This window comes from Nerophis ophidion, linkage group LG02 (genome assembly GCF_033978795.1).
Source record: "Nerophis ophidion isolate RoL-2023_Sa linkage group LG02, RoL_Noph_v1.0, whole genome shotgun sequence".
NCBI lineage: Eukaryota > Metazoa > Chordata > Actinopteri > Syngnathiformes > Syngnathidae > Nerophis > Nerophis ophidion.
In genome coordinates, this window is record NC_084612.1 from 26,252,925 (window position 1) to 26,279,716 (window position 26,792).

General features: G+C 38.0%; 1 protein-coding gene across 1 annotated transcript in view; it reads left to right on the forward strand.

The window, feature by feature from the left end:
• LOC133538691 (CUB and sushi domain-containing protein 1-like) overlaps positions 1 to 26,792 on the forward strand; it is a 1,135,806-nt gene that overhangs the window by 1,098,023 nt on the left and 10,991 nt on the right. Inside the window, exons 63-74 of the mRNA XM_061880405.1 lie at positions 4,838 to 5,011; positions 5,084 to 5,150; positions 5,392 to 5,498; positions 5,993 to 6,066; positions 6,231 to 6,342; positions 6,425 to 6,604; positions 9,053 to 9,115; positions 10,018 to 10,179; positions 13,636 to 13,748; positions 17,482 to 17,569; positions 20,513 to 20,639; positions 22,433 to 22,495. Of these exons, the coding sequence (XP_061736389.1) occupies positions 4,838 to 5,011; positions 5,084 to 5,150; positions 5,392 to 5,498; positions 5,993 to 6,066; positions 6,231 to 6,342; positions 6,425 to 6,604; positions 9,053 to 9,115; positions 10,018 to 10,179; positions 13,636 to 13,748; positions 17,482 to 17,569; positions 20,513 to 20,639; positions 22,433 to 22,495 (1,330 nt within the window). The remainder of the gene's footprint in view (positions 1 to 4,837; positions 5,012 to 5,083; positions 5,151 to 5,391; positions 5,499 to 5,992; positions 6,067 to 6,230; positions 6,343 to 6,424; positions 6,605 to 9,052; positions 9,116 to 10,017; positions 10,180 to 13,635; positions 13,749 to 17,481; positions 17,570 to 20,512; positions 20,640 to 22,432; positions 22,496 to 26,792) is intronic.

Below are 26,792 nucleotides of genomic sequence, written 5' to 3' on the forward strand. Positions count from 1 at the left end.
GTGATACTAAACATGCAGGGAGTACTTGCAAATATGTAAGAGGAACCATTTACATATTATACATTGATTACACTAATTAAGACAAGCAGAAGAAGTTTCATACTAAAAAAATACTTAAACTATTTTTATCGATTTGTATACATGAAGACATAAACACTTAAAAGGGCGGTTAATGGAGAATAGTTGATATTTCTAAACCTATGTAAGTGCACTTTTGAGAACTTCAGATTATTTATTAACAACCAAACATACAATTATCCTGGAAGCTTTATATGGTTAAACAAACGGAATGCAACTCATTGCTAGTTGCTTGATGGCAAAATGTGTATTTTCAGAGAAGTGCTTCTTCATACCCTAAAGATGTGTACCAACATGTGAAATGTTTCGGCTATAGCTGGTATTCCGACACGTGACTTCTTCCTGGAAGTGAAAAGCAGTGGTGGTCGACCAAGCCAAGATGGCTGGTGTACAGCAATCAGCGCACTAACTATCTGAGTACAAAAGAGGCTTAAATATTGCAGATACGAGAAAAAAAATCTAACAACGCAATGGAATAGATCCATATACTTTATCAAAAAAATATTTTTTGAGTGATATCAAAAATTAAACGTCGGTCACGTTCCCAGACTTATCGAACTATTGTACTGCAGACGCCATTCTAGATGACAAAACAGATGTAAACTTTGAAAAGCATTGAGGTCTACAATTTATTTGTGTGTGGCTTCATCAAAGAAATTGGTATCATCACTGACGCTGTGGTCAAAGTTCGAATTGCCACAAAACACATTTTAGCCGTGTCAGGTTCAAACGCCGATGACAGCTATTAATCAGACAAGAAGCAAGGAACCATGCAGAGAAAGAGTTCAATTTAGCTCATGAGGAGAACGCATGGAGCTGAACACTTTGTCACAGTCTCGCCCTACGCTCTAAGGTTCAGCTCCCGCTTCCCTCTTTTTATTCAGAGTTCCATAGTCAACATCACTTAGGCCGCATCTAAAAGGAGTGGTCACATATATATTATGCAAAGCAGGTCCAGGACGCACAGTACGTGACGGAATGGGCCTTGTGATTTTGCCTTGTCCCCGCTTCGTTTGCTTGTTGTCATCTTATCTTCGTTAAGGTCCTTGAAGTCTCTGCTTCATCTGCCTGTTGTCATCTTATCTTCGTTGAGGTCCTTGAAATCTCTGCTTCGTCTGTGTGCTGTCATCTTATCTTCGTTGAGGTCCTTTAAGTCCTTGGCTGTTAACGGGCTAAAACAAAGATGATATCTGTGGCTGAGGCCACCCCTCAGACAAGAAATGTTGTCCTTGCGTAGATTAGAAAAAGTCTAACTTGAGCACAATAGCTAATAACTAAAGCAGCGGGCTTTAAGCATACTAAAGTTAGTGTGATAATATATACATAATTATTGTAACAAGTCGCCTGTCGGCTAAAAGTGATTCAATTCAATCCAATGTGTCACATTTCATGTGTCAGGTAAACATCCACAAATGGGCCCTTATGAATTCTCTTCCTACTGTGTGTGTGCCGAAAGCTTCGTTTATGATTGTAGCCTTTAGTAAAAGCTAAACTCTTTTAGCTTTTGCTCACATTTGCTTTAATTTATTTAGACAAGCCTGGTTAGTGGTTTTCGAAATACTCGTAGCAAATATCTGTTTAATACAAATAATATCAAGATAATACCTTAATGGGAAATAATAAATGTTAAAAGTACATCAAACTAACCTTTAAAAAGTGATCACTGCAAATGCATACATTCTGACTCTGCTTCATTGGACTGGAGTGTGTGCCGCTTTTCCCGTCATCGTTTTGTAAAACCTTGCACCCTTCCTCCCTTATTAATTACCTTTTGACAAACTCTGAATAATTATTCATCCTTTCCACGATTTGAACGTTTCGAACAGCCAAAAACAACATAAGCATAGGGTATTTTTTCTTCGAGAAAGGCTAAATGGCGCCCAGTGCGCATTGAGAACAGAGCTAGCTTGACCACCACGCATATTAAAAGGGCGGAACGTCAGCCGGACGTGACGTCAGTAACATCCCAGTAATACACCCTAAAGTTACAGTCGGTATTTTGTGAAATTTCTAATCAATCAGTTTTACCGAGTGGTGTAATTGTCAGAAAAAATATATATTTCACAAGCCTATACATGGGTTGTGTCCTTTTTTCAAATGTTCACCATAGCTTACTGTTGTATATGTCTGTGCTTGTGTGAGTGTGTGAATGAATCAAGTGTGAAACCATCTGCCTCCTGGTTAGATGAGAATTACTGAGACTTTATTAGATGTTGGAGATCCTGCAGATGGTTATCAGCTATTATCTTTGGGAGTTAGGGACACGCACATTCATGTGTGAACACGCTGCAGTGTTATGAACGTGTTATGACTTGTAATGCATAAGCGTGTTGGAACGCACCAAGCGGCAAATTACTAATACAACTTGTGAACTTCATGTGTGTCAAAGTCATGGTAATACATCATTAGTCGTTTTAAATTTCTCTTGGAAAGGTAAAACATACTTTATACAGTGTCAATTGTATAATGTTCTGCATTGCAGAACAATGTGTAGGAATCTCTAGAATAAAAGTGTGTTTCTAACAAAATATGGAATGTTATGATACAATAGTGACAAAACACACTTGCCTCACACAATAAAATATCCATCCATTTCCTACCGCTTATTCCCTTTCGGAGTCGCAGGGGGCGCTGGCGCCTATCTCAGCTACAATCGGGCGGAAGGCGGGGTACACCCTGGACAAGTCGCCACCTCATTGCAGGGCCAACAATAAAATATGATAGTGACAATAATGATAAAACATGATGAAAATAACATATACATATATATTTTAGTAAAACGTTAATCTATGAGCATATTTGGTTCTGTAAAGGCACTCTTAATTTAAAATACTTATATATCAAATCAAGGCTGCCTGTTGAAATAAATTCAAATTTACAACCAAACATACAAGTATCCTGGAAGTTTTTTTATGGTTAAACAAACGTAATATGACTCATGGCTAGTTTGTTTGATGGTAAAACGTGTAATTTTACAGACAAGTGCATCCTCATACCCCAAAGATGTGTACCAAAACGTGATGTGTTTGGCCCTCCCTAAAACAGCACCGTTGTGAAATGTAACCTTCTTTTTAAAAATAAAATTATACTTTTTGATTTAAAAAATATATTTAATGTAAAACAATACAATATAATGTACTTAAACAACTACAGTAGTTGTATGAGGTAATCAAATAATATTATAAGCTGGTTGGTTGGTTAAAGTTTCTTTAAAACATGTTTACAGTTTCAATATGATGCATCACATTATATTTTATTTTTAATTCGTTACTGTATGACATTTAATACTCATATGTTCTCTTCCTGTTCTTAATTTGTACGTAATTTAAATCAATTCATTCCTAATAAAACAGTTATCTTCAGAAATAGTTAAGTCAGTTATGATTCACATAATGAGATGAACAATATCCTATTTTCAATAAGTTCCTGATGTTTGTCGTAAGTCTTCTTGAATTGGATCGTATTTGTACATTGTTTGACCTCTTATTCCATTTTATAATTTAATTCCAAATACTGACATAATGAAGATTTTAAGTGTTGTATGTGCATACGCATATTTTAAGTTGGATTTTTCTCCAAGGTTATATTTATCCTCTTATGTTGAGAATAATTATTGTACATTCTTGAATAGCAGGTGATAGTTTGCTTTGTGCGCACCAAATGATTGAATTTCAATATTTTGGATTTGATAAAAAAAGGGTTTGGGTGTTCTTTGCATCTATCATTATGTATTATTCTACTTGACCTTTTTTTGTAACACAGTCAGTTATTTCGGCATATTTCTGCACAATAACTGAGATATGGTAACACGAGCGATATATTTTGCTTTATTCAAAATAGAAATATTTCTTGCCACCTTATGTTGCATATTTTTTTACATGAGATTTCCAGTTATTTTTCTTATCTATTATTACATCCCAAAAATGTATTTATTTTACTTGTTGTAATTGTGTTTGACTTTCTCTTCTCTTAATACCACATAAACAAAAATTGTTTTACTGAGATGTAAAGATAGTCAAAACATTTCTTCATTTATTGTTTTTTCTGTTATTATTTTTATTAGCCTGAACATCAGCATTCATCTTGTAGATCAGATTTCTTTGGTATCTCCGTCCAGCTGTCTCTGCGTCAGACACACCATCAGCAGCTTTTCTATATTTTCATGGATACATGTCCGTCGTTCAGATATTATTTTAAAATACTTGGCTGGTGGTAGACTTATTGTGCTACAGAGTAGTGCTTGTTTTGATGATTTGTTTCATTGATTCAATGAATTCCATCCACATTTTTCCGCTTAGTTAACATGTTTGGGAAAACAAAGCTATGTCGATCGCTAGCTTTAAGCTAAAGATAGCAAGTAAAACCGCTTGTCAGATATTACGGGTTCATTAGTATTCGCTACTCCAACTAAAAGCTGGGATGCGTGTAACTCCCAATTTTTGATTGCAACCTAAAGCATGACAATTAGTTATGTTAAGGATCTTTTAAATTGAGGTACCACCGTAATAATTATAATAATCAAAACACAATGTGTACCTGAAGACCTTTCATATCCATGTTTTTACTTACATGACTTTTACTCGTTTAACTTTTTACTTCGACGTGGTTCCAGGATTTAATTTCATAGGCAGTACATTCTTTTTCAATAGAAGTGAGTTGATGGAACACAAAAAAAAGTATTTAATTCCATTCTGGCTACCCCTAAGTAATGGTGATGTAATCCCTGGTGATAATGTGGTGCATGGGTTTGTCATTTTAGTGATCCTGTGTGGGCCACCTCCTCAAGTGCAACACGGGGAAGTGCAAGGAACAGACCATTCATGGGGATCAAGTATTAGCTACAGTTGTTTCCATGGTTACCATTTGTCAATGCCAGCTGTGTTGGCATGTGAGGGGAATGGAACATGGACGGGAGATGTCCCACAGTGTCTGCGTAAGTTTCCCATTTGCAACACTGCACATAATTCTTTATCTATGCCTAACTTGATATATTTGGTGTTCCCAGCGGTCCTTTGCGGTGATCCAGGCTCTCCTGGAGGCGGATTCAGAGAAGGGAGCATCTTTACTTACCGGTCAGTGGTAAACAATATTGATATCTTACTATAACCTTTTTTATGTTCATTACTCGTTGGGTTTTTCATTAGGAGTAAAAGAAAGAGGTTGTAGATACTGGAAGATGTTGCTGCTGTTGTCAGTAGAGGCCCTTAAGTTCAGAAGCAGAATAGGACACTTAAAGTGATGTACGAGAGGGTGTATGATGTCTTTTGTGATTGCTAATCACAGGTTTATGTTGTGGGGTAATTTCCTCCATAGGTCAGAGGTCAGATTCTACTGCCAGACCCCCTACTTGTTGGTCGGCTCCGCCTCCAGAGAGTGTCAGGCTGATGGGATGTGGAGTGGCCAACAACCAGCTTGTATAGGTAAAAAGCATATAGTGACAAGAAGGCACAAATTGCTGCTATTAAAATACATTTCTGTTTGATATGAAATAAAAACTCTCCATTCTCTAATCCCTGAAGTGTGTAAATGAATATATTTTTAAAAATGTTTGGTAACTACTTTCATCAATAAGTTATGAATGTTATACAACATCCAATTATTAGTGAACAACTTTGTGGCACATTTTAAAAGCACTAGTAGTCCTCTGTGTAGCGAAAGCTAAAGATGTTATCGCACCACCATAATGTTCTGATGTCACTATTGGATGCCTTTGAAGATTTTATCTTGGAAACAGTCAGTTTCTTTTCATGTTAAGGCATTAGGTCTATTTTAAACACGTTTATCACCCTACAAAATGGAAAAAATATGGTGTAACGAGGGCAAAGCAGCCTCATTGCTGTTTAAGCTTTTAAGCCAATCTCAGCTAGAAAATACTATCAAACGTGTGTGTGTGTTTGTGTGTGTATGTGTGTAGATCCGGCATTTAACAGCTGTCGTGACCCAGGAACGCCAGCATATGGTATCCCAGTCCAGGCTCAGGGACTTCAGGTCAGATATAAGAGTCTATGAAACAACTCATTGATAGTATTCTTTTTTTGATCCTCTTCTGTTTTGTTTAGAAATGTATTCAGCTTTGTGTTTGTAGGTTATGTTCTTGAAGGTTGTGGTTGCTGATTACAATGATGTGTCCAATTTGACTTTGTCCAATTTAGGTTGGAAGTAAACTGTCTTTTAAGTGCCGCAAGAACTACCACATTATAGGTTCCACCACAAGAACGTGTTTAGAAAATCTTACTTGGAGTGGAACACAGCCTGAATGTATTGGTGAGAGATTTGTATAACTCCCAAATCTTGTGTCCGTTTATTTGTTGTATTTTGATTGCTGACCTTCTCATCCATCACTCAGCTCATTCGTGCCGTCAGCCCGAGACCCCCAGTAACGTGGATGTCCGCTCAATGGACCTGCCGACTTTGGGCTATACGCTAATCTACACGTGTCAAGACGGGTTCTATCTTGCGGGTGGATCGGAACACAGAACATGTAAAAGTGATGGGAAATGGTCAGGCAAACCACCACTGTGTAAAGGTATTTAAATCTAGTCTTCTACTCGAGCAGTTCTAGTCAACTGGCGGCTCGGGGCAAAATCTGGCCCGGGAATGACATTACTCCGGCCCCCGAGCTCAGTGCTCCTGTTCTATAGAGCAGTGGTTCTCAAATGGGGGTACGCGTACCCCTGGGGGTACTTGAAAGTATGCCAAGGGTTACATGAGATGTTTAAAAAATATTCTAAAAATAGCAACAATTCAAAAATCCTTTATAAATATATTTATTGAATAACACTTCCAACAAAATATGAATGTAAGTTCATAAACTGCGAAAATAAATGCAACAATGCAACATTCAGTGTAAACAGCTAGATTTTTTTGTGGACATGTTCCATAAATATTGATGTTAAAGATTTCTTTTTTGTTAAGAAATGTTTAGATTCAAGTTCATGAATGCAGATGGATCATTATAACAATCCCCAAAGAGGGCACCATAAGTTGATTACTTCTATGTGTGGAAATCTTTATTTATGAATGAATCACTTGTTTATTTTTTTAAAAATTTAAATTTTTAGTTATTCTTATATCTCTTTTTCCAAATAATTAAAGAAAGACCACTACAAATGAGCAATATTTTGCACTGTTATACAATTTAATAAATCAGAAATTGATGACATAGTGCTGTATTTTGCTTCTTTATCTCTTTTTTTCAACCAAAAATGCTTTTCTCTGATTAGGGGGTACTTTAATTGAAAAAATGTTCACAGAGAGTACATCACTGAAAAAAGGTTGAGAACCACTGCTGTAGAGGAACTTGGACCACTGTAAACACATTAGCAGATCCTTGCATTGACACTTTAACCCTGCTAGCAAACACAGAACACTGAGGTCCAAACTTGTGATTTACACAACTGAAGCAGTTATACATTTTTTGTAATGTGATTTATGTAACTAAGGTGTTGTGGCATATTATTTACTTCAGATGCAGTCAGTCAGCTGTTCAACTTCTAGAGTTATACTAGTGGTGTTCCTCAAGGTTTATTTTTAGTTCCCTTATCTGTCCATGCAGCTAGTTAATTGTACTTGATACGACATCCAACATGAAGATGTGTATATTTTGAAATTAGTAGGTATTTTAAAATAATTTCAACTTGCAATTCTTAAATTGAGCATCTTCGGGATGTTAAAGAATCTTCAAACAATATTTTCTACATGGGGAAAACCAAACCATTTAAATAACTATTTTCTAAATTTTAAAATATTTTTAAACTAGAATAGACAAAATAAAATTGTTCATACTGAAATTAAGATTATGACGTGAAGTCAGTGAATAGACTGTATAAATAGCTTTTAAAGCTAGGGAATTTTCTAGAAATAACATTTTAACGCTTGGCAAGTGGCATAAAATGTGCTGTGTGAGAGGCTCATATATTTGCAGCTCATTCTAAAAACTCAAGAGGGCTGTCATAGAGATGATATTTGACTTGCTTTTTGGCAGGACGTCCTTAAAAACTGCAAAGCGCACTCTGTAACTCCGAACCAGATGTCCACTGTAGAGGACACTGTTTCTCTGCAATATACAAAATGATACTAATAGTGAGAGAAAAGTCCAGATCTCTTGTCCTGAAATGTGGCTCCGAAAGCAATTTAGTTGAATATATCTGTACTTGACCTATTATCATGAATGTGATCGTTATTCCAACCTGAACATTTCAGCTACAAAATGATCTCTATAATCATGCTAACCTAAGATCAGATAGTTTAATGGTTTCTGGGTAAAGTGCCTATATTGTTATTATTCAGAGTTATCACAAAAATACACTTCTTAAAAATCACGTTCCTTTAAAAACAAACACATATAAGTGTAGGTCAGCAAGTTTGCTATTTTTTTTAAAGAAGCAGAAAAAAAAAGCTTCTGGCTTTCCGACAAGAATCTCTCTGAAAGATAAAATTGTTCCGCGAAGGGGATTGTTTATCTTTATCAGCTTGATTTAAGCAGAATACAACGACTGATTAAAGCATTAAAGCGCATGCATTAAAGCACATAGATCGGAGCAATGTCCTGTATTCTAGTCTTCACCTGCTCTCATCTGTGGAGCTATGTGTATGTCTATTATGCAAGCTTATCTTTTGTATAAAAGAGAAAAGATAAAGCCACCACTTACAATAAGGGGGCTTTCCAAGACCATTTAACACAGCAGTCGTACTATTAGGTTAAATGACAAAATAGAATAAAGCAACTAATCTACCGGTAAACCCCATTATGTCTGTTGTTGCCTGAACAAAATAATGTCTACTGTGTTGTTTTACACAAAAAGGTGTTGTATTACACTCCTCATTCCTTTCTGTCAAGGAGAACTCCCTTCATGACAAATATCCCTACAAATTGGAAACACAATCATTTACAAACAACATTTCTCTTCTCTTGACACAAATGCAATGGCTTTTACCACTGAATCAACTAAAACTAACTATGTTTACATTCTAGTTGGAGTTAAAGTCAATCCCAAAGGCAGAGGAGACTCAGACATCCAGAAGAATAAAATTCGAGGTATGACCAACTAACACAAAATACAATGTAACTTGCATGTTTTTTTTGTTTTGGTATTTTAGTTTTCTATTTGCTTAAGTTACTGTGTTCAATAGCATTCACAAAGAGAAGAAGAGGTGCAGAATGTAGTGGCTGGCGGTGATTTAAAAACAAGTCGAAAACCTGAAGGTGCAACAGTATGCAATGTGTTTTGAAGTCAGGGTTTTGTGATCAATATATGCATCTTGAGGGAGAGGAGACAGCACCGTAGAATAAAGAATGGTGTTGTCTACTGAAGATACCTAAATGCAACTCTAAGCACTTTTGAATTAGGAAATTTCAAATTTATGGATGGGATCCAGGCAGCACGCTTTAAGTGAATATACTGTACTTCTTGCTATACTTGACAAGAGGGTATTTAGAAATGTCCCACAGATGCTGCGGAACACAACCCCTTGGTTTATTGTGAATTAAATATATATGTTACATTAGGGAATGGTTTGCTATTGCATCGACCTTGCACCTTCAGTGGACTGCTCATTTTGCCTCAAGGAAATAATATTCAGCTCTCTCTTGTTGGCCACCTTCATAATCTAATGAGATCCAATACAAAGTATGTATAAAAAATGTTTGTAAAATATAATAATGCAACAAAATGATAATTAATTATTGCATAAATAAATCGTACTGACTTTCTTGCTTTATAGTGAACATCAAATATATATTATTGGGTTCAGTCGCATGCAGTAGAAGAGGAAGAAAACTAAAGAACTGGGTGTGAGTTTTCCTTGCCCTTATGTGGGCCTACCGAGGATGTCGTAGTGGTTTGTGCAGCCCTTTGAAACACTAGTGATTTAGGGCTATATAAATAAACATTGATTGATTGATTGATAATAGAGATCTTGTTTCTTCTTCTCATGCAGTTCCAGTGGACGTGTTCTCCCACAACTCGGAATGGAGAGGTTTCTACGAGTATCTGGGCAAGAGACAGGCCACGACATTTACAGTGACAGCCTTCAATGCGACTAGTGGAAGGGTTAACATCACTTTACTAGAAACCAGTGGACTGTCCATCAGACTATCAGGTAATGCAAAGTCCTTAGCATGCCATACTGTATATTGACAATTATTACCAGGAGATTATGTAATCGTTACAGTTAGTTAGTTAGTTAGTTAGTTAGTTAGTTAGTTAGTTAACATCACAACTCAAAATGTAAAAGTGATGATTTCATTATATTTTTATGAATGTCCAGAATGGAATAAGGAACAAGTAAATATATTTTGGATATTGCACGTTATCTTACGTTTATGTTACAAGCTTCAACTTCTGTGTGTGTACGCTTGTGGACCGGCTTCCATCCACTGGAACAAAAGATAGTCGATGACTGACAAGAGACTTCGCCCGTTTCTTTCATTTCACTATAGATAGCTCAAAAAGTTGACATGCAGATTCTGATTCAACTTTTAGGAAATGTCAGACATTAAATAAAGGAACAAGTCGTTATATTCCGCTGATCCAGAGCCTTGGTACAATGTTATCTTACTTTACGATAAGAGCTTCAACTTCTGTGTGTTTATGCTTGTGACCCCGCTTCCACCCACAAGGACAAATAGAGTGGATGACTGACAAGAGGCTTCACTCTGTTTTTTGCATTATGCTTTGATAGCTCAAAAAGTTAAGGACACATTTTAATTAAACTTTTAGGAAATGTCAGAAATAGAATAAAGGGACGTGATCTGGATCTTCATGAAAATGTAATCAGTTACATTTTCGTGGAGATCCAGATCACCGTCTGGATTCAGGACGTTTTGTTACTATTGGAAAGTAGGGCCTGGCAGAGGTCTGGGAATTGAAGCTCTTTCTCTATTTAAAAATTTTTGTGTAAGTGACTAAGATCTTCAAATGTATGTATTGTTATTGTGTCATATGTAAGTGTATACTTGAAAATAAATACCCAAAACATTTCCAAGAAACAAAAATGTTAAAGGTTTACAGAAAATGTATGCAGACAAAACTGAATGGACATATTATATTGGCAAATAGCCAATCGAAATTGTTGTGTAACGCCTTGTAAGAGTTGAACTCGTACATAAATGACGTCACTTTGTATAAATGGAGGATGTACATTAAATCCAGCATGAAGAAAATGAAAGGGAATTTAAGGCGTTAATACCGGATTCAAGAGATTGCACGTTGATTCACACTTATTAGCCACACTGCGATGAAGCGGGTGCGATGTGATGCTTGATAGAATAGATAGAGGACTTGATTACAAGATGTAAGAGCGTTCACAGTTGGCAAAACACAAACAATATGGCTTTGCGTGAGACCTGCTTGATAATGCGTTAAATTATATGATATTCAGGGCCACTGGAGGAATCCATAAAATCTCTGACAGGTTTTGTGCCTCTGCAAGTAAGCACACATTATCTCTTCGATTTGTTTCCCCTGTGATCACTGCTTTTGAACAGTGTCAACTTCATAACAATAGTGCCCAGTACCATAGAAAAAGTATTCCTTGTACAGTTGAAAGGTGCATGATTTATTCATCAATGGCTCCCACTAAGAATTTGGATCAAATTCAAACAATACACATGACAATTCCCATTAGAATGAGATCTGTGATTCTCCCACAATTACTTGGAATGTCCTTGGAGAATCACCTGCATCATTTTGTAAACGAATGCCTGCCATACTCATAGATAAGTTGATTGGTCCAGTTTAGATGCAATATTTTGATGCTTTTTTTTTTGCATAAATTACTACTACATTTTTGTGAGAACACATTGCTGCCATTATGTGTAGTAAATTAATCACACGCTTGAAATGCAGAAAAAAATGTCCAATCGAATAATATGTGTGAGCAAGGCTTCCCGAACCCAAACAGTATGTCAGGTGCTTGGGTGGCATATAAGCATTTCAAATGTCAACATTTCTCCTTTGCTCTGTTTTGTCAGTCAACGTGTGTTTCGCTTCCTGGTTGACAACCTTCCCGGGAGCCATTGAACCCCTCATTCAAATCAGTGTGCTTCATTTCACAACTGCCATTAGTTTGATTTGCTCCCAGTATCCCTGCTTTATATGCAAATAAAAAATATGCACCAGGGCAGTTTGCATGGCCCAAATGTGCTGTTGCTTTTAAGTGACAGAAAGTACCAAAGCACTATTGTTTTTGTTGATATAGTCACCTAGATATTCTTATTTTTTTTAAACAGTGGTATCTCGGTTTTCAAATGCCCTGGTTTTAGGTGGAAATGTTCACCAAAAATAATTCTGTTTAAGTAGGATTAAATGGACATTGGTGTCTCAGTCTCAGGGACTTTTATATTGGATGCAGCTTCAAAATAACCCACCATAGAGTCAAATAAAGTTATAGTATATAGTAATCAAAGTTGAGGAGAGGCTTAGAGTCCATGTTTCCAGAGATTCAGTGAAGATAAGCGCTTTAAGGTCATTGCACTTAAAAAAGTGCAACGGAATTACATTTTCAGCACAGACCCAGCAGGCCCCTACCAAGACGGGCATCCGGAAGGGGTGGACGGTGGGAGCCAAGGGCTCCAGACACGCAACCCGGCTGAAGTAGCTTGAGGCGCCAACTACCGCCGGACAAGCAGGCCCTGAGAGTGGCCCAAAAAAAAAATATATATATATATATATACATATAAATATATATATACAGTATATATTTTTACATACATACATACATCCATACATACACATATACATGCACACAAATGTAAATATTAGTAATAATTACATACACACACACACACACACACACACACACACACACACACACACACCTAAACAAACAAATCCATACACAGGCCGGTGGGGCGGAAGAGCGCGAGGGCAGGCCCGGGCCGACACCAGACAAGCCAATTTTCACGACAACAAACAATAACAAAGCAAGTTTGCCATCCAGACGGGCACAGACCATGCCCAACAGGAAGCGAAACCCGAGCGACGCTACACAAACCGGAAGTGAAGACAACTGACCACCCAATCCACCTCCGTTAAAAAAGATAAATAAAAAAAATACAATTTTAGAAAATTAAAAACCTTAAACCCACAGCGAGGTCTCTGTATGGGAATGGCAGGCCACCAGACCGCAGTCCCCAGAGCCTGCACCGGCCGAGGAGGCACTGAGGGGCACGCCACACCCCGAGTTCCAAGTCACCGGCCTGGAGTCACTCTGCAGGCATGGTGAACTGAGTTCAACTCCCATGGCGTTGTTGAAGTCCAGCCAAACAGTCGCAATATGTTGCTTGATGGCTGTCCTCTGTAGTTTTGTAGAGAACAAAGCTGTCATGCATGCGTGTGATTGCATAAGGTAATTTGTTGATGTAAACAAAGTCATGTGAGCATACAGAAATGTCTGAGCATTCTTGGATATACCACGAATGCCAGCACTTTGATAACGACAGTAAGAAACACAATGGTCGAACAGAGGTGGCCTTTGTGGGCCGCCGGCACCCCCCATATCTTCTTTCTCATCCTTTCTCGTCTTTGATAAAGTCTCTATGTCTATCCTCCAAAGGTACCTACAAGTCTGAGGAGAACCAACTTCTTCTGAAGGTCTACCAGGTCAAGGGGCCCACAGAGCATTACTACAGCAAGTTTAAAAATGACAACTGGGCAATGGATGGATATGTAAGAAAGACTCCTATACTCCTTCTCCACATATTAGAACTAAACTTAACTCTAATGTCGCCTGCATCAGGTCATCACGAAGAACATTAAAATTCCAGATAGTCCCTCCGTCTGTCACATTATGCAAACTAGTTACCATGGCATACAATGAAGTATAATTATCTTTTCAAAGGGGGATTTATGTGGTTTACTAAAAAGCTTTTGTCATCATCTTTTTGAAAGCATGTAATTGTATGAAAGTATAGACTAGAGAATTCCAAAAGAACAAAAAGTGTATATATATATATATATATATATATATATATATACTTTTTGTTCTTTATATATATATATATATATATATATATATATATATATATATATATATATATATATATATATATGTATACATTGTTTTAAAATTCACACTTGATGAAATAGGTTAGCAAAAGAGATTCACACTTTCCTTTGATTGGTTTAATGTGATACCCAGCAGCTTATTTATGGCACTCATCCAGAATATGTTTAATATCATCAGTGTCACATTTACATTGACTTTTAAAAAAAATTAGAATAATCTTTTTTTCCCACCGGACAACTAAAAGACAGCTTTATTCCTCACCCTTGGCTTAGTGAATAAAACTGTATCAAAGTTGCCAGTTCATGATATTTCATTTTGAGTTATCACACACTGCACCTTATACATACTACCAGCTGGACAGAAACAAATACCATTCTTATAATATGGCTACTACCTTACAATTCAATGGAAGTTATAGATGTACATTCTGCTGTAATTATTTTTACGAAACATTATACTGTAAATCAGTGTTTCTTAACCGTAGGCCCTTTTTTGGGCCGTGAGCGCTCTCTCGAGGGCCCCTCAAAAATATGTTTTTCAGCTGTGGTCCATATGGGCCGCAGCGGTACTCAGTTGTAATACACTTTTCCACCAATACAATATTAAACAAACATAAGTAGTTTGGAGCTAAGGTATACAAAGCGCAACATCCATCCATTTTCTACCGCTTGTCCCTTTTGGGGTCCTTCGGGGGGTGCTGGAGCATATTATTACTAATTTAATTTATTTAATTTAGCGCTATATAATTGCATGTATATTATTTTTAACAGTTATTTATGAGTCCCTTGGCTTTAGTTGGTTCATACTTATTTTTCTAATTAGCGTGCCTTAAGGTAAAGGATTTAGTTAAATAAATAATAATCTTTGTGATTAACACATGGTTTCATATCATTTGACAGAGTTATAAATTGTAAGTAGCTTTGATCTAATTTTTGAATTTGATCCAAGGGGAGGATGCCGGAAAGACCTGGCAGGCCCAATCGCATTGTGAGGGTCTGCTGGGAACGTCTGGCAGAGTCTCCTGTCAGACAAAGTTTCAATTCCCACCTCCGGAAGAACTTTGAACATGTCACGAGAGAGGTGCTGGACATTGAGTCCGAGTGGACCATGTTCCGCACCTCTATTGTCGAGGCGGCAGATCGGAGCTGTGGCCGCAAGGTAGTTGTTGCTTGTCGGGGCGGCAATCCTAAAACCCCTTGGTGGACACCAGCGGTGAGGGATGCCGTCAAGCTGAAGAAGGAGTCCTATCGGGTCCTTTTGGCTCATAGGACTCCGGAGGCAGTGGACAGGTACCGACAGGCCAAGCGGTGTGCAGCTTCAGCGGTCGCGGAGGCAAAAACTCGGACATGGGAGGAGTTTGGGGAAACCATGGAAAACGACTTCCGGACGGCTTCGAAGCGATTCTGGACCACCGTCTGCCGCCTCAGGAAAGGGAAGCAGTGCACTATCAACACCGTGTATGGTGCGGATGGTGTTCTGCTGACCTCAACTGCGGATGTTGTGGATAGGTGGAAGGAATACTTCGAAGACCTCCTCAATCCCACCAACACGTCTTCCTATGAGGAAGCAGTGCCTGGGGAGTCTGTGGTGGACTCTCCTATTTCTGGGGCTGAGGTCGCTGAGGTAGTTAAAACGCTCCTCGGTGGCAAGGCCCCAGGGGTGGACAAGATCCGCCCGGAGTTCCTTAAGGCTCTGGATGCTGTGGGGCTGTCTTGGTTGACAAGACTTTGCAGCATCGCGTGGGCGGTACCTCTGGATTGGCAGACCGGGGTGGTGGTCCCTCTCTTTAAGAAGGGGCACCGGAGGGTGTGTTCCAACTATCGTGGGATCACACTCCTCAGCCTTCCCGGTAAGGTTTATTCAGGTGTACTGGAGAGGAGGCTACGCTGGATAGTCGAACCTCGGATTCAGGAGGAACAGTGTGGTTTTCGTCCTGGTCGTGGAACTGTGGACCAGCTCTATACTCTCCGCAGGGTTCTTGAGGGTGCATGGGAGTTTGCCCAACCAGTCTACATGTGCTTTGTGGACTTGGAGAAGGCATTCGACCGTTTCCCTCGGGAAGTCCTGTGGGGAGTGCTCAGAGAGTATGGGGTATCGGACTGTCTTATTGTGGCGGTCCGCTCCCTGTACGATCAGTGCCAGAGCTTGGTCCGCATTGCCGGCAGTAAGTCGAACACATTTCCAGTGAGGGTTGGACTCCGCCAAGGCTGCCTTTTGTCACCGATTCTGTTCATAACTTTTATGGACAGAATTTCTAGGCGCAGTCAAGGCGTTGAGGGGTTCCGGTTTGGTAACCGCAGGATTAGGTCTCTGCTTTTTGCAGATGATGTGGTCCTGATGGCTTCATCTGGCCGGGATCTTCAGCTCTCGCTGGATCGGTTCACAGCCGAGTGTGAAGCGACCGGAATGAGAATCATCACCTCCAAGTCCGAGTCCATGGTTCTCGCCCGGAAAAGGGTGGAATGCCATCTCCGGGTTGGGGAGGAGACCCTGCCCCAAGTGGAGGATATCAAATACCTAGGAGTCTTGTTCACGAGTGAGGGAAGAGTGGATCGTGAGATCAACAGGCGGATCGGTGCGGCGTCTTCAGTAATGCGGACGTTGTACCGATCCGTTGTGGTGAAGAAGGAACTGAGCCGGAGGGCAAAGCTCTCAATTTACCGGTCGATCTACGTTCCCATCCTCACCTATGGTCATGAGCTTTGGGTCATGACCGAAAGGATAAGATCACATGTACAAGCGGCCGAAATGAGTTTCCTCCACTGTGTGGCGGGGCTCTCCCTTAGAGATAGGGTGAGAAGCTCTGCCATCCGGGAGGAACTCAAAGTAAAGCCACTGCTCCTCCACATCGAGAGGAGCCAGATGAGGTGGTTCGGGCATCTGGTCAGGATGCCACCCGAACGCCTCCCTAGGGAGGTGTTTATGGCACGTCCAAGCGGTAGGAGGCCACGGGGAAGACCCAGGACACGTTGGGAAGACTAGGTCTCCCGGCTGGCCTGGGAACGCCTCGGGATCCCCCGGGAAGAGCTAGACGAAGTGGCTGAGGAGAGGGAAGTCTGGGTTTCCCTGCTTAGGCTGTTGCCCCCGCGACCCGACCTCGGATAAGCGGAAGATGATGGATGGATGGATGGATTTAAAGCAATAGTAAGATTCAGAGTAAAATTATTAATATTTCAGTGCGAATATTTGAGTGGGCCCTGGGTCCCTCTGTAGTGGAAAAGATAGGCCTCGAGGTTAAAAAGATTAAAAATGACTATAACAACAAACTGTTATACTCCAGAATTTCTCTCTCATTGCCTCCATCTGCTGAAAAAAAATGCCTTTTTTATGTATATTTTATGTTTTGCACATCTCTTACTCGTAATCACACCATACGTGGTGTTCTCTCTTTAGGTGACTGCAGAATCGGACCAGAAAACATTTGTCTACCAAGGGCATATTCACAGTAAAGACTTTGGCAAGTTCCATCTGACAAGACAAGGTAAGTCTGCACTTACCCAAAGAGGTCGCAAATGATAAAAGTATTTGTAGAATTTGATTTTGTGTACCGTAAAATGTATTTTCTGCGTGTTGGATTCAAACATGTTAGCATTCATTTCATAAATGCTTCAAAATGGTGCATCATTTAAAAGGGAAATAAACAGTATTAAATGGTAAGTTACTACCAATAAATAAGACACTAGGGTTGTCCCGATACCAGTATTTTGGTTTCAATACTTTTCTAAATAAAGGGGACCACAAACAATGGCATTATTGACTTTATTCTAACAAAAAATCTGATGTTACAATAAATGTGTTTCTTATTGCAACTTTCTCCTTAAATAAAATAGTGAACATACAAGACAACTTATCTTTTATTAGTAAGTAAGAAAACAAAGACTCCTAATTTAGCTGCTGACTTATGCAGTAACATATTGTGTCATTTTCCATTCTATTATTTTGTTTAAATTATGAGGGTCAAGTGGTAGAAAATGTATTATTAATCTACTTGTTCATTTACTGTTAATATCTACTTACTTTGTCTTTTAACATGTTCTATCTACATTTCTGTTAAACGGTAATAATCAATTATTCTCCTGTTGTTGGATACTTAGTTTTGGATGATACCAAAAATGTGGGTATTGATCCGATACCAAGAAGTTACAGTATCATACAATGGTTATAATTTATGTCCTCATGTGTCCTGGGACGTAGTTCCTGAGTTAATAAATATAATATAAATGAAAAAAAAAATTTTGTGATGCTAAAAAAATATCGATGTATTCATAGTAGCACCGGCTAGATATGCTCCTCTACTTGGTATCATCACAGTGGATGTCAGGTAGAGATCCACCCATGGCGTTTGTTTACATTGTGAATCCGGTGAGGTACAGTATGTGGTGAAGAATGTTTAGCTAATCCTTGTCCTCCAGGGACGAAACTTGTAAGAAACTTACAAAACCCGTTTCCATATGAGTTGGGAAATTGTGTTCGATGTAAATATAAACGGAATACAATGATTTTCGAATCCCTTTCAACCCATATTCAGTTGAATATGCTACAAAGAAAAAACATATTTGATGTTCAAACTCATAAACTTTTTTTTTTTTTGCAAATAATAATTACCTTACAATTTCATGGCTGCAACACGTGCCAAAGTAGTTGGGAAAGGGCATGTTACATCACCTTTTCTTTTAACAACACTCATTAAGCGTTTGGGAACTAAGGAAACTACTTGTTGAAGCTTTGAAAGGGAATTTTTTTCCCATTCTTGTTTCATGTAGAGCTTCAGTCATTCCACAGTCCGGGGTCTCTGCTGTCGTATTTTACGCTTCATAATGCGCCACACATTTTTGATGGGAAACAGGTCTGGACTGCAGGAAAGTACCAGGACTCTTTTACTACGACGCAACGCTGTTATAACACGTGGCTTGGCATTGTCTCGCTGAGATAAACAGGGGCGTCAATGATAACGTTGCCTGGATGGACAACATATGACTCAAAAACTCCTTTGTCCCACACGCCATTAGACTGTACAACTCCTCTCTGGGGCGGGGGGTACTAGGATTACAGGGGATGCAAAACAATAACAGTGCAATACGTTTTCATAACATGGTCACTACTGCCTACTTTGTCTTGTTATATTCTTATTTTACTGTTATATTTTTATTCCCATTGTTGCTTTTTAGTTTTTATTCTTATTGTAATATTTCTCTATTTTGTTTCCATTTAAACCCCCATTATTTACTTTTTACTTTTATTTAAATTGATCTCAACTCTGTACACTGCTACTGGAATTTTAATTTTCCTGAAGGAATCAATAAAATACTATCTATCTATCTATCTATCTATCTATATGTTGCTCCAAAACCTGTATGGACCATTCAGCATTAATAGTGCCTTCACAGATGTGTAAGTTACCCATGCCTTGGGCACTAATACACCCCCATACCATCACAGATGCTGGCTTTTGAACTTTGCACCTATAAAAATCCGGATGGTTATTTTCCTCTTTGTTCCGGAGGACACAACGTCCACAGTTTCAAAATATAATTTGAAATGTAGACTCATCAGACCAAAGAACACTTTTCTACTTTGCATCAGTCCATTTTAGATGAGCTCGGGCCCAGCGAAGCCGGTGGCGTTTCTGGGTGTTTTTGATAAATGGGTTTGGCTTTGCATAGTAGAGTTTTAACTCGCACTTACAGATGTAGCGACTAACTGTAGTTACTGACAGTGGTTTTCTGAAGTGTTCCTGAGCCCATGTTGTGATATCCTTTACACAATGATGTCGGTTTTTGAAACAGTACCGCCTGAGGGATCAAAGGTCTGTAATATTGTTGCTTACGTGCAGTGATTTCTCCATATTCTCTGAACCTTTTGATGATTTTACGGACCGTAGATGGTAAAATCCCTAAATTCCTTGCAATAGTCCGTTGAGAAATGTTGTTCTAAAATTGTTTGAAAATTTGCTTACAAAGTGGTGACCCTCGCCCCATCCTTGTTTGTGAATTACTTAGCATTTCATGGAAGCTGCTTTTATACCCAATCATGGCACCCACCTGTTCCCAATTAGCCTGCACACCTGTAGGATGTTCCAAATAAGTGTTTGATGAGCATTTCTTGACTTTATCAGTATTTATTGCCACCTTTCCCAACTTCTTTGTCACGTGTTGCTGGCATCCTCTGCTCGTAAAACCAGCAGTGTCACGACGTGACGACAACGCACCGTCATGCCCGGGTGCAAGGGGGGTTGGGGACTGGTACTTTTAGAGGCGGTATAGTACCGAATATGATTCATTACTGTCGCAGTACTATATTAGTACCGGTACACCGTACAACCCTATAAGATGTGAATCATAAGTTTGCTTGTCTGTATTTGCAAAAAAGTATTGTCATTAAAGTGTTGAGCTCTGTATGAGTTTATTTCTGTCTGTGATGTCAGGCCCCGTAGCCACGGCGATAGACACATCCAATCCCTATACAAACAGCAGCTCGGTCGCAGCAGCCATCTTGGTTCCTTTCTTCGCCCTCATCCTGTCTGGATTCGCCTTCTACCTCTATAAGCACAGGTAGGCCACAGCTGCATGACAGCTGAGAATGAAACGCTGCATCTTCTAATTGTGTTCTTATGTAATCCAACACTGATTCAATCATTATAAAGCAATACAAACGTAAAGTTAACGTCTCAAATTTTCCCAGTGTAAGGCAATAATGGCATGGTAATGGTAAACATTTGAAATGCATCATTGTTACAATGACAGCCTAGTCATGTCTCCTCAAGGCACTCCAAGTCCATAATTTGTTGTGTCTAATTCCATTAGTAATTTTATGTGCTGCAGGAAATTTTTTTATTTTCTGCCTTATTTCAACACACGTCTGCTTGCAATTGTCCTCAGAGTGGTAATTAATTATTGCATGTCTACATCTTTGTTCATGCTGCGAAGAGATACTGTAGAGCGAGGGGATATAACGGCTCTCTCTCCATATGCAGTGGATACAAAAGTAATTCATGAAAAGAAGGAAATCGAAATATATCACACACATTAAGTTAAGGTATTTTGTTAAAAACATTATGAACAGATGTTGATTGATTCGTATCTAAAAGCAAAAAATTTTATAATGTATCCCACTGCTATTTCAAGACAAAAGAGTGTAATGTTGTTAATTTTTTTTTGGAACAGTTAAAAAAATAGATTTTAAGCAATGTAAATACACTTCAAGGAACAGTAAAACCAGCATAATTCATAGTTAAATGGCAAATTTTGAGAATTTTGCATTCAGGGTTGCCGCAGCACAACACACGTAGTGCATAGGGCCCCCGCCTTCTGTGGAGGGCATCATTTTGCTTGAAGAAGCGCATATAAAATGTCAATTGATGAATGACGGGGCACTTCATATGCCTTTTTTCCACAAACTTATTTCTACCTTGTTACATAAGTTATACTGGCTCCTGTAGCCCACAACATTCATCCTTATTTTGTAAGGCAGAGAAACAGGGTTCAAATTCAGGTTGGAGTTGTTTTAGGAAGGGTTGATGTTAGATTTTTTTTTTCCAATTCACTTCAAATAAAATATACTTGGAACCATAATGTATATATAATAATAGTGCAATTACACTAAAAAAATTACCAAATATAAAGTGTCAACAAAATAACCATGTGGCAATATGTTTTGCATTAAAAAATAAACCATTGAATAATTTGTTCCCCACAAATACATTAGAGGAAAAAACATGCATCAAGTTAGATCTAAAAAGTATAAAAGAAATACAAATCAGTGAAAACGTTTTGTAATGGAGGGACTCCAAATAAAATTCTGCCTAGGGCCCCATTTTAGCCTGGGGCGGCAAAAAAATATTGCCAATCACCAACATGGACTTGGTCACCAAGACAAATTGATGACTATTGTTTCTTGTCCCTGTCACAATTTTTACTGGTCTTCAAAACAAAGTTAATGGCAGAAATGTGGTTCAAAGCAGAAGTACATGCTTTTATAGGACAATGGACAATAGTTTAAATGTTTGTTTTTTTCCAGACAAAGTAAAAAAGAAACTTTATAAACAAATTATAGGTTTGCCGGTCACAACCTGAGGTAGACCTGCCCACGATCCAATCAATACAGCGCTGCATAAGAAAAAGCTATTTTTTATCACGTCAGTGATATTATGCGTATGCAAGAGTATTCAACATTGTAACAACATTTGTAAGTCAGAAAAGATGAAAATGATCCAAGCCCCCCTTTGAATAAAGATGGACGACCGTCAACAAACCACTGACTAAAACCACTGACTACACTATGACATTACTGCGTTAAGAGAGTGTGTGGAAGTGTACATTATATTAAAGCTGATGGTTGTGTGCAGGACATTGTCTGCTGACACAGATGACAATGAACAACCAAAAGATACCTGGGGGCCTGGCGGCAGGTAAGACTGACGCCTGTCATTCACCTGGTTTCCAGCGGCAACCAGACCGCCGCCCGCCGCCACATCTTCCGTCAGTGTTGCCATTGCTTGCTTGTAGTTTTGCAACAATTTTGCTTGAAAGTACGGCTGCATGATGAAGGGAACTAGCTGAGTTGATAGAGAATCAAACTAACAAAGGTAGAGGCAAAAATAAAGGTTAAAACCTACTAAAGGTAAAAAAAAACAACAAAAAAAGATCTGATTCTACCAAAGATGTGCAACCCTACTGAATCTAAACGGCTATCATTTGAGGCTATCGTGAATTATATTTTGTATTTGACTTCATTGTCATCTCTCTGTCTATCAAGAAGCCTCATTAAAGTCAATTGAATAGGCTTGTTAAGATATTTTTTATGGCAGTGTAAGCAATAATTAGACATTTTATTTTCACATACAGAGTCCAATTAGCAACAGCATTTGGCTTTGGCAGTTACTAAATTTAGATTTGTATCCATAAGTTATTTTAAGTCAATAGCTGGACTACAAACAGCTGCACTGGTAGTTTTGATATTTACTGGCTTCCTGAGTGTCAACAACGCTTACGACGTTATTACTGTAATATTACTTGATAATTAATAGAGATGTAACGGTATTGTAAATACCGTGGTATTCCGATTTCAAAACCTTTACAATAATTCTTTGATGTGTTACGATATCTATAGAAAATTTGATGTGCAGTTTTTTTGGCGCTTTCGCGTTGACTGGTCTGAAAATGAACTAAACCTCCCAGATTCTCTCTCAGATTGCCAGCCAAGATGATCACCACACACCCGCGTGCACTGCCACAACTCGCTATAATAGCGACACCATATTTTTTTTTACAAACATTCCTTTTTTAAATAAACTGTTAAAGAAGACCAAGGAAGTTTAGAGCATCCGTCTTTTATGTTTCGAAATGGGGACCGCAACACTAGAAAACAGACATGACCTCTTTGGCGGAGGTAAGAAAGTGCGCCACAATGGTCTTGATTGTTCCAAACTAAAACAGACTCGGTCAAGGCGCCGAAAGAAAATAAATTTGAAGCCAACTAAGCTAAACATCAATGTGTGAGGTATTTACATCACTAAAAGTTACATTGTGAGTTAACATTTCTGAGAAACTGCATTTTCCAAAGGGATATAAATATATGTCCACTACAGAGGACATGGCTTCTTAGAAAGTAAAAGTAAAAAGACAGCAAAGTGAACATTATTGTTTTGCACTTGTTGGACTGGATCTTTACATTTTCACTTTAAAGACATTTAACTGTAAGGTTGTTTTTTTTATAAACACACACATATATATATATATATAAAATATATATATTAATGACATATATATGATATATCATATGATATATGTCATATGATATATTAATGAATTAATAATAAATATATATATATATATATATTTGCTTGCTGTACTATTCTTTGCACTTAAATGTATATATATATATATATATATATATATATATATATATGTGTGTATTGTATATATATGTATATATATTTATATATCCATACATATATAAATATGTATATATATATATTTCTATATATATATATATATACATATATATATATGAATATGTATATATATATATATATATATATATATATATACAGTAAGCTTGTATATCCTAAACATTCCTGCCACTTCATTTTACAGACAATGGCATTTTGGACACATACCGCAATAATATCGTACCCTGGCCTTAATACTGTGATAATATCGTACAATGACATTTTCTTACTGTTGCATCCCTAATAATTAGTACAGAGAACAATATTATTCCCTCCTGTACTGTATCTAGAGCAGTTTTGGTTTGACTGACCAATTTTTATTTTTACTTTCTCGGAAGGACGTTTATTTATTAAATTATAGTCTTTTTGTGTTCTTATTGTCAGAGGGGTGAATTAATTATTGATAAAACAATAGAGAACAATTACACTTTTTTGCTTTGGTCCACTGCCATAATTTGAGTATGGAATACAGGAAAAACAGTAAAACTGTAGGTCAAAAAGTACTCCAATGGACCTAATAGTCATTCAGTGGACATTTTCAATTGAAATGCTGATTTTTGGTCTTTGTCGTATGATTGCATCAGATTGAAGCTTGGCAATTGGTAATTGCGAGATTACATGCATGTATTCTCATGAACCCAGCTGCCTCACAAGCGCCTATGGCCTTGTGTCTCCACAGCTTGCCGCTTCATGCCTGTTTGCATGCAAAGACCATCTCTCATAAAGCCAAACCAAGAGAAACAATATCCTGGTATAACAGTACAGTGTTTTATCTTTGCATTTTACTGCAAAGTGTTTTTAATGAAAGCCAAGAGTGAGAGTCTGTCTGCAGCAGTTTGTCCTGCTTTGGCCTGTATGTCTGTGCAGACCCTATAATACTGTCAAAGCAATTACATGTGCGGTTTTTCATCCTGGCAATAAAATTAAAGTATTGCACACTGAGCCACAAACAGAAGCTAATGCAGTGACTTGAACTACTGCCATGCAGGGGAGTCTTTGTTGTGTGCTTGTGTACAGTAATCAGTTTAGGCCATAAGGTAAGCATTCTTGCTCCCTGGGGTTGGATTTTAACAGTTTGTGCACACATATAGAGTATATACACACACTTAATGAGGTCACAGTCAACATTGAGCCACAGAATGCCCTAGACCCACAGAGCTGTAGGAAAGTTATTAGTTATTAGTGAAGGATCAGAGGTATTGATTATCCATAATCGACAACAAAGACAATAGTCTGTCCACATACTTTCACTTTGTTCCATAATGACATGATTTTAATGATTTGTTAGAAGTCAAACTATTGCAGGATTATAGAAACAGTCATGCATGTTCACACATGACGAGCAGATGGGTATTTGGCAGCTATAAACCACTGAGGCAAGAAGTTTGTAGACTTTAACATGACACTTCCTCCCCATCAGGCTCTCCGGCATGATATATAACTTTTAATAATATATCTTATAAATTCTATGCATCCTTGAATTCTCTTGGTACTGGTACTTTTACAGTCAAATGTCAACTATCTCTTACTGTATACCACTAATATACAATAGAGTATGTGAGGGTTTGTTGAGTTAAAGTCTTCAAATTGATTATACGCCATAGGTAAAAACTAACATTTTAGCATTTACTAATTGGCTCAACTGGAATTTTTTCCCAGTCCCTTTATACGCTTGGTCAGTTCCTGTCAAAATACCATTGCACATTGGCTTCACATATGCAGTGGAACCTCTAAGATTGAACAAAATCATGTTTTATAATTCCATTTCAGCCTTCCAAAGACAGGAAATGGGGATAGGTTAATTGGCAACACTTAATTGACCCTACTGTGGGAATGTGAGTGTGAATGTTGTCATTCTATGTTGGCCCTGCTATGAGGTGGCGACTTGTCCAGGGTGTATGCCGCCTTCCGTCCAAGTGCAGTGGGAATAGATTTCAGTCCCCCCGCAACCTTAAAAGGGACAAACGGTTTAAAATGAACGGATGGATGGATAATGTAAACAATACATTTGCAGCTACTGTAATTTTTAAGATTATTTTAAATATATTATAAGTGTCCTTATTTACTTAAAGTTGAGTGAGCTCTGTATTTGAAACTTTAAAATCGGATAGCCTTTCATATTTCCAAAAATGAGGAAATTATGTGATAGCAGTGCAGATTTTTACATACAGCAATAAAAGTAAAACATAATAAAAAACTACAAATAAGTATTATCTAATAGATATTGCACATTCACAATTGCACTATGTAAATTTAAAGTAAATTTCTACTTTTCTAAAATGCACTAGTTCGATGCTCATTGACTTTGCCATATAAATGTTACTGATTAGCATTAGTGATTTCACTTGGCAATTTTAACGCCTCTGAATTGTAATGAAAACTACAACTAAGATGCACATTAAAATAGAACAGCAAGTGTGTAATACATGGAATTGCAACTGCATGCAAAGTCTACAATACTTGCAAATGAGACTTCAAAGTAGAAGACAACAACATATAACAACTGGCCAGCACAGTTATGAGCTCACTGTTGAATGTTAAATTAAAAAAATGTTTCTAGGTATTAAACATTTATTAACACATGAACACACAGAAAAGTACTGAAAACTGGTACTGCTGAGTACCGACTTTCAAACTCTCAAGTTTTCTGCCACCAAAGGCATACTACTGCCTTTAATGTTGGTCAAATTCTGAATTCCAACATTTCAGAGGTATCTGACATTAGAATTCCACCGTATCTGGTATGGATAGCTCC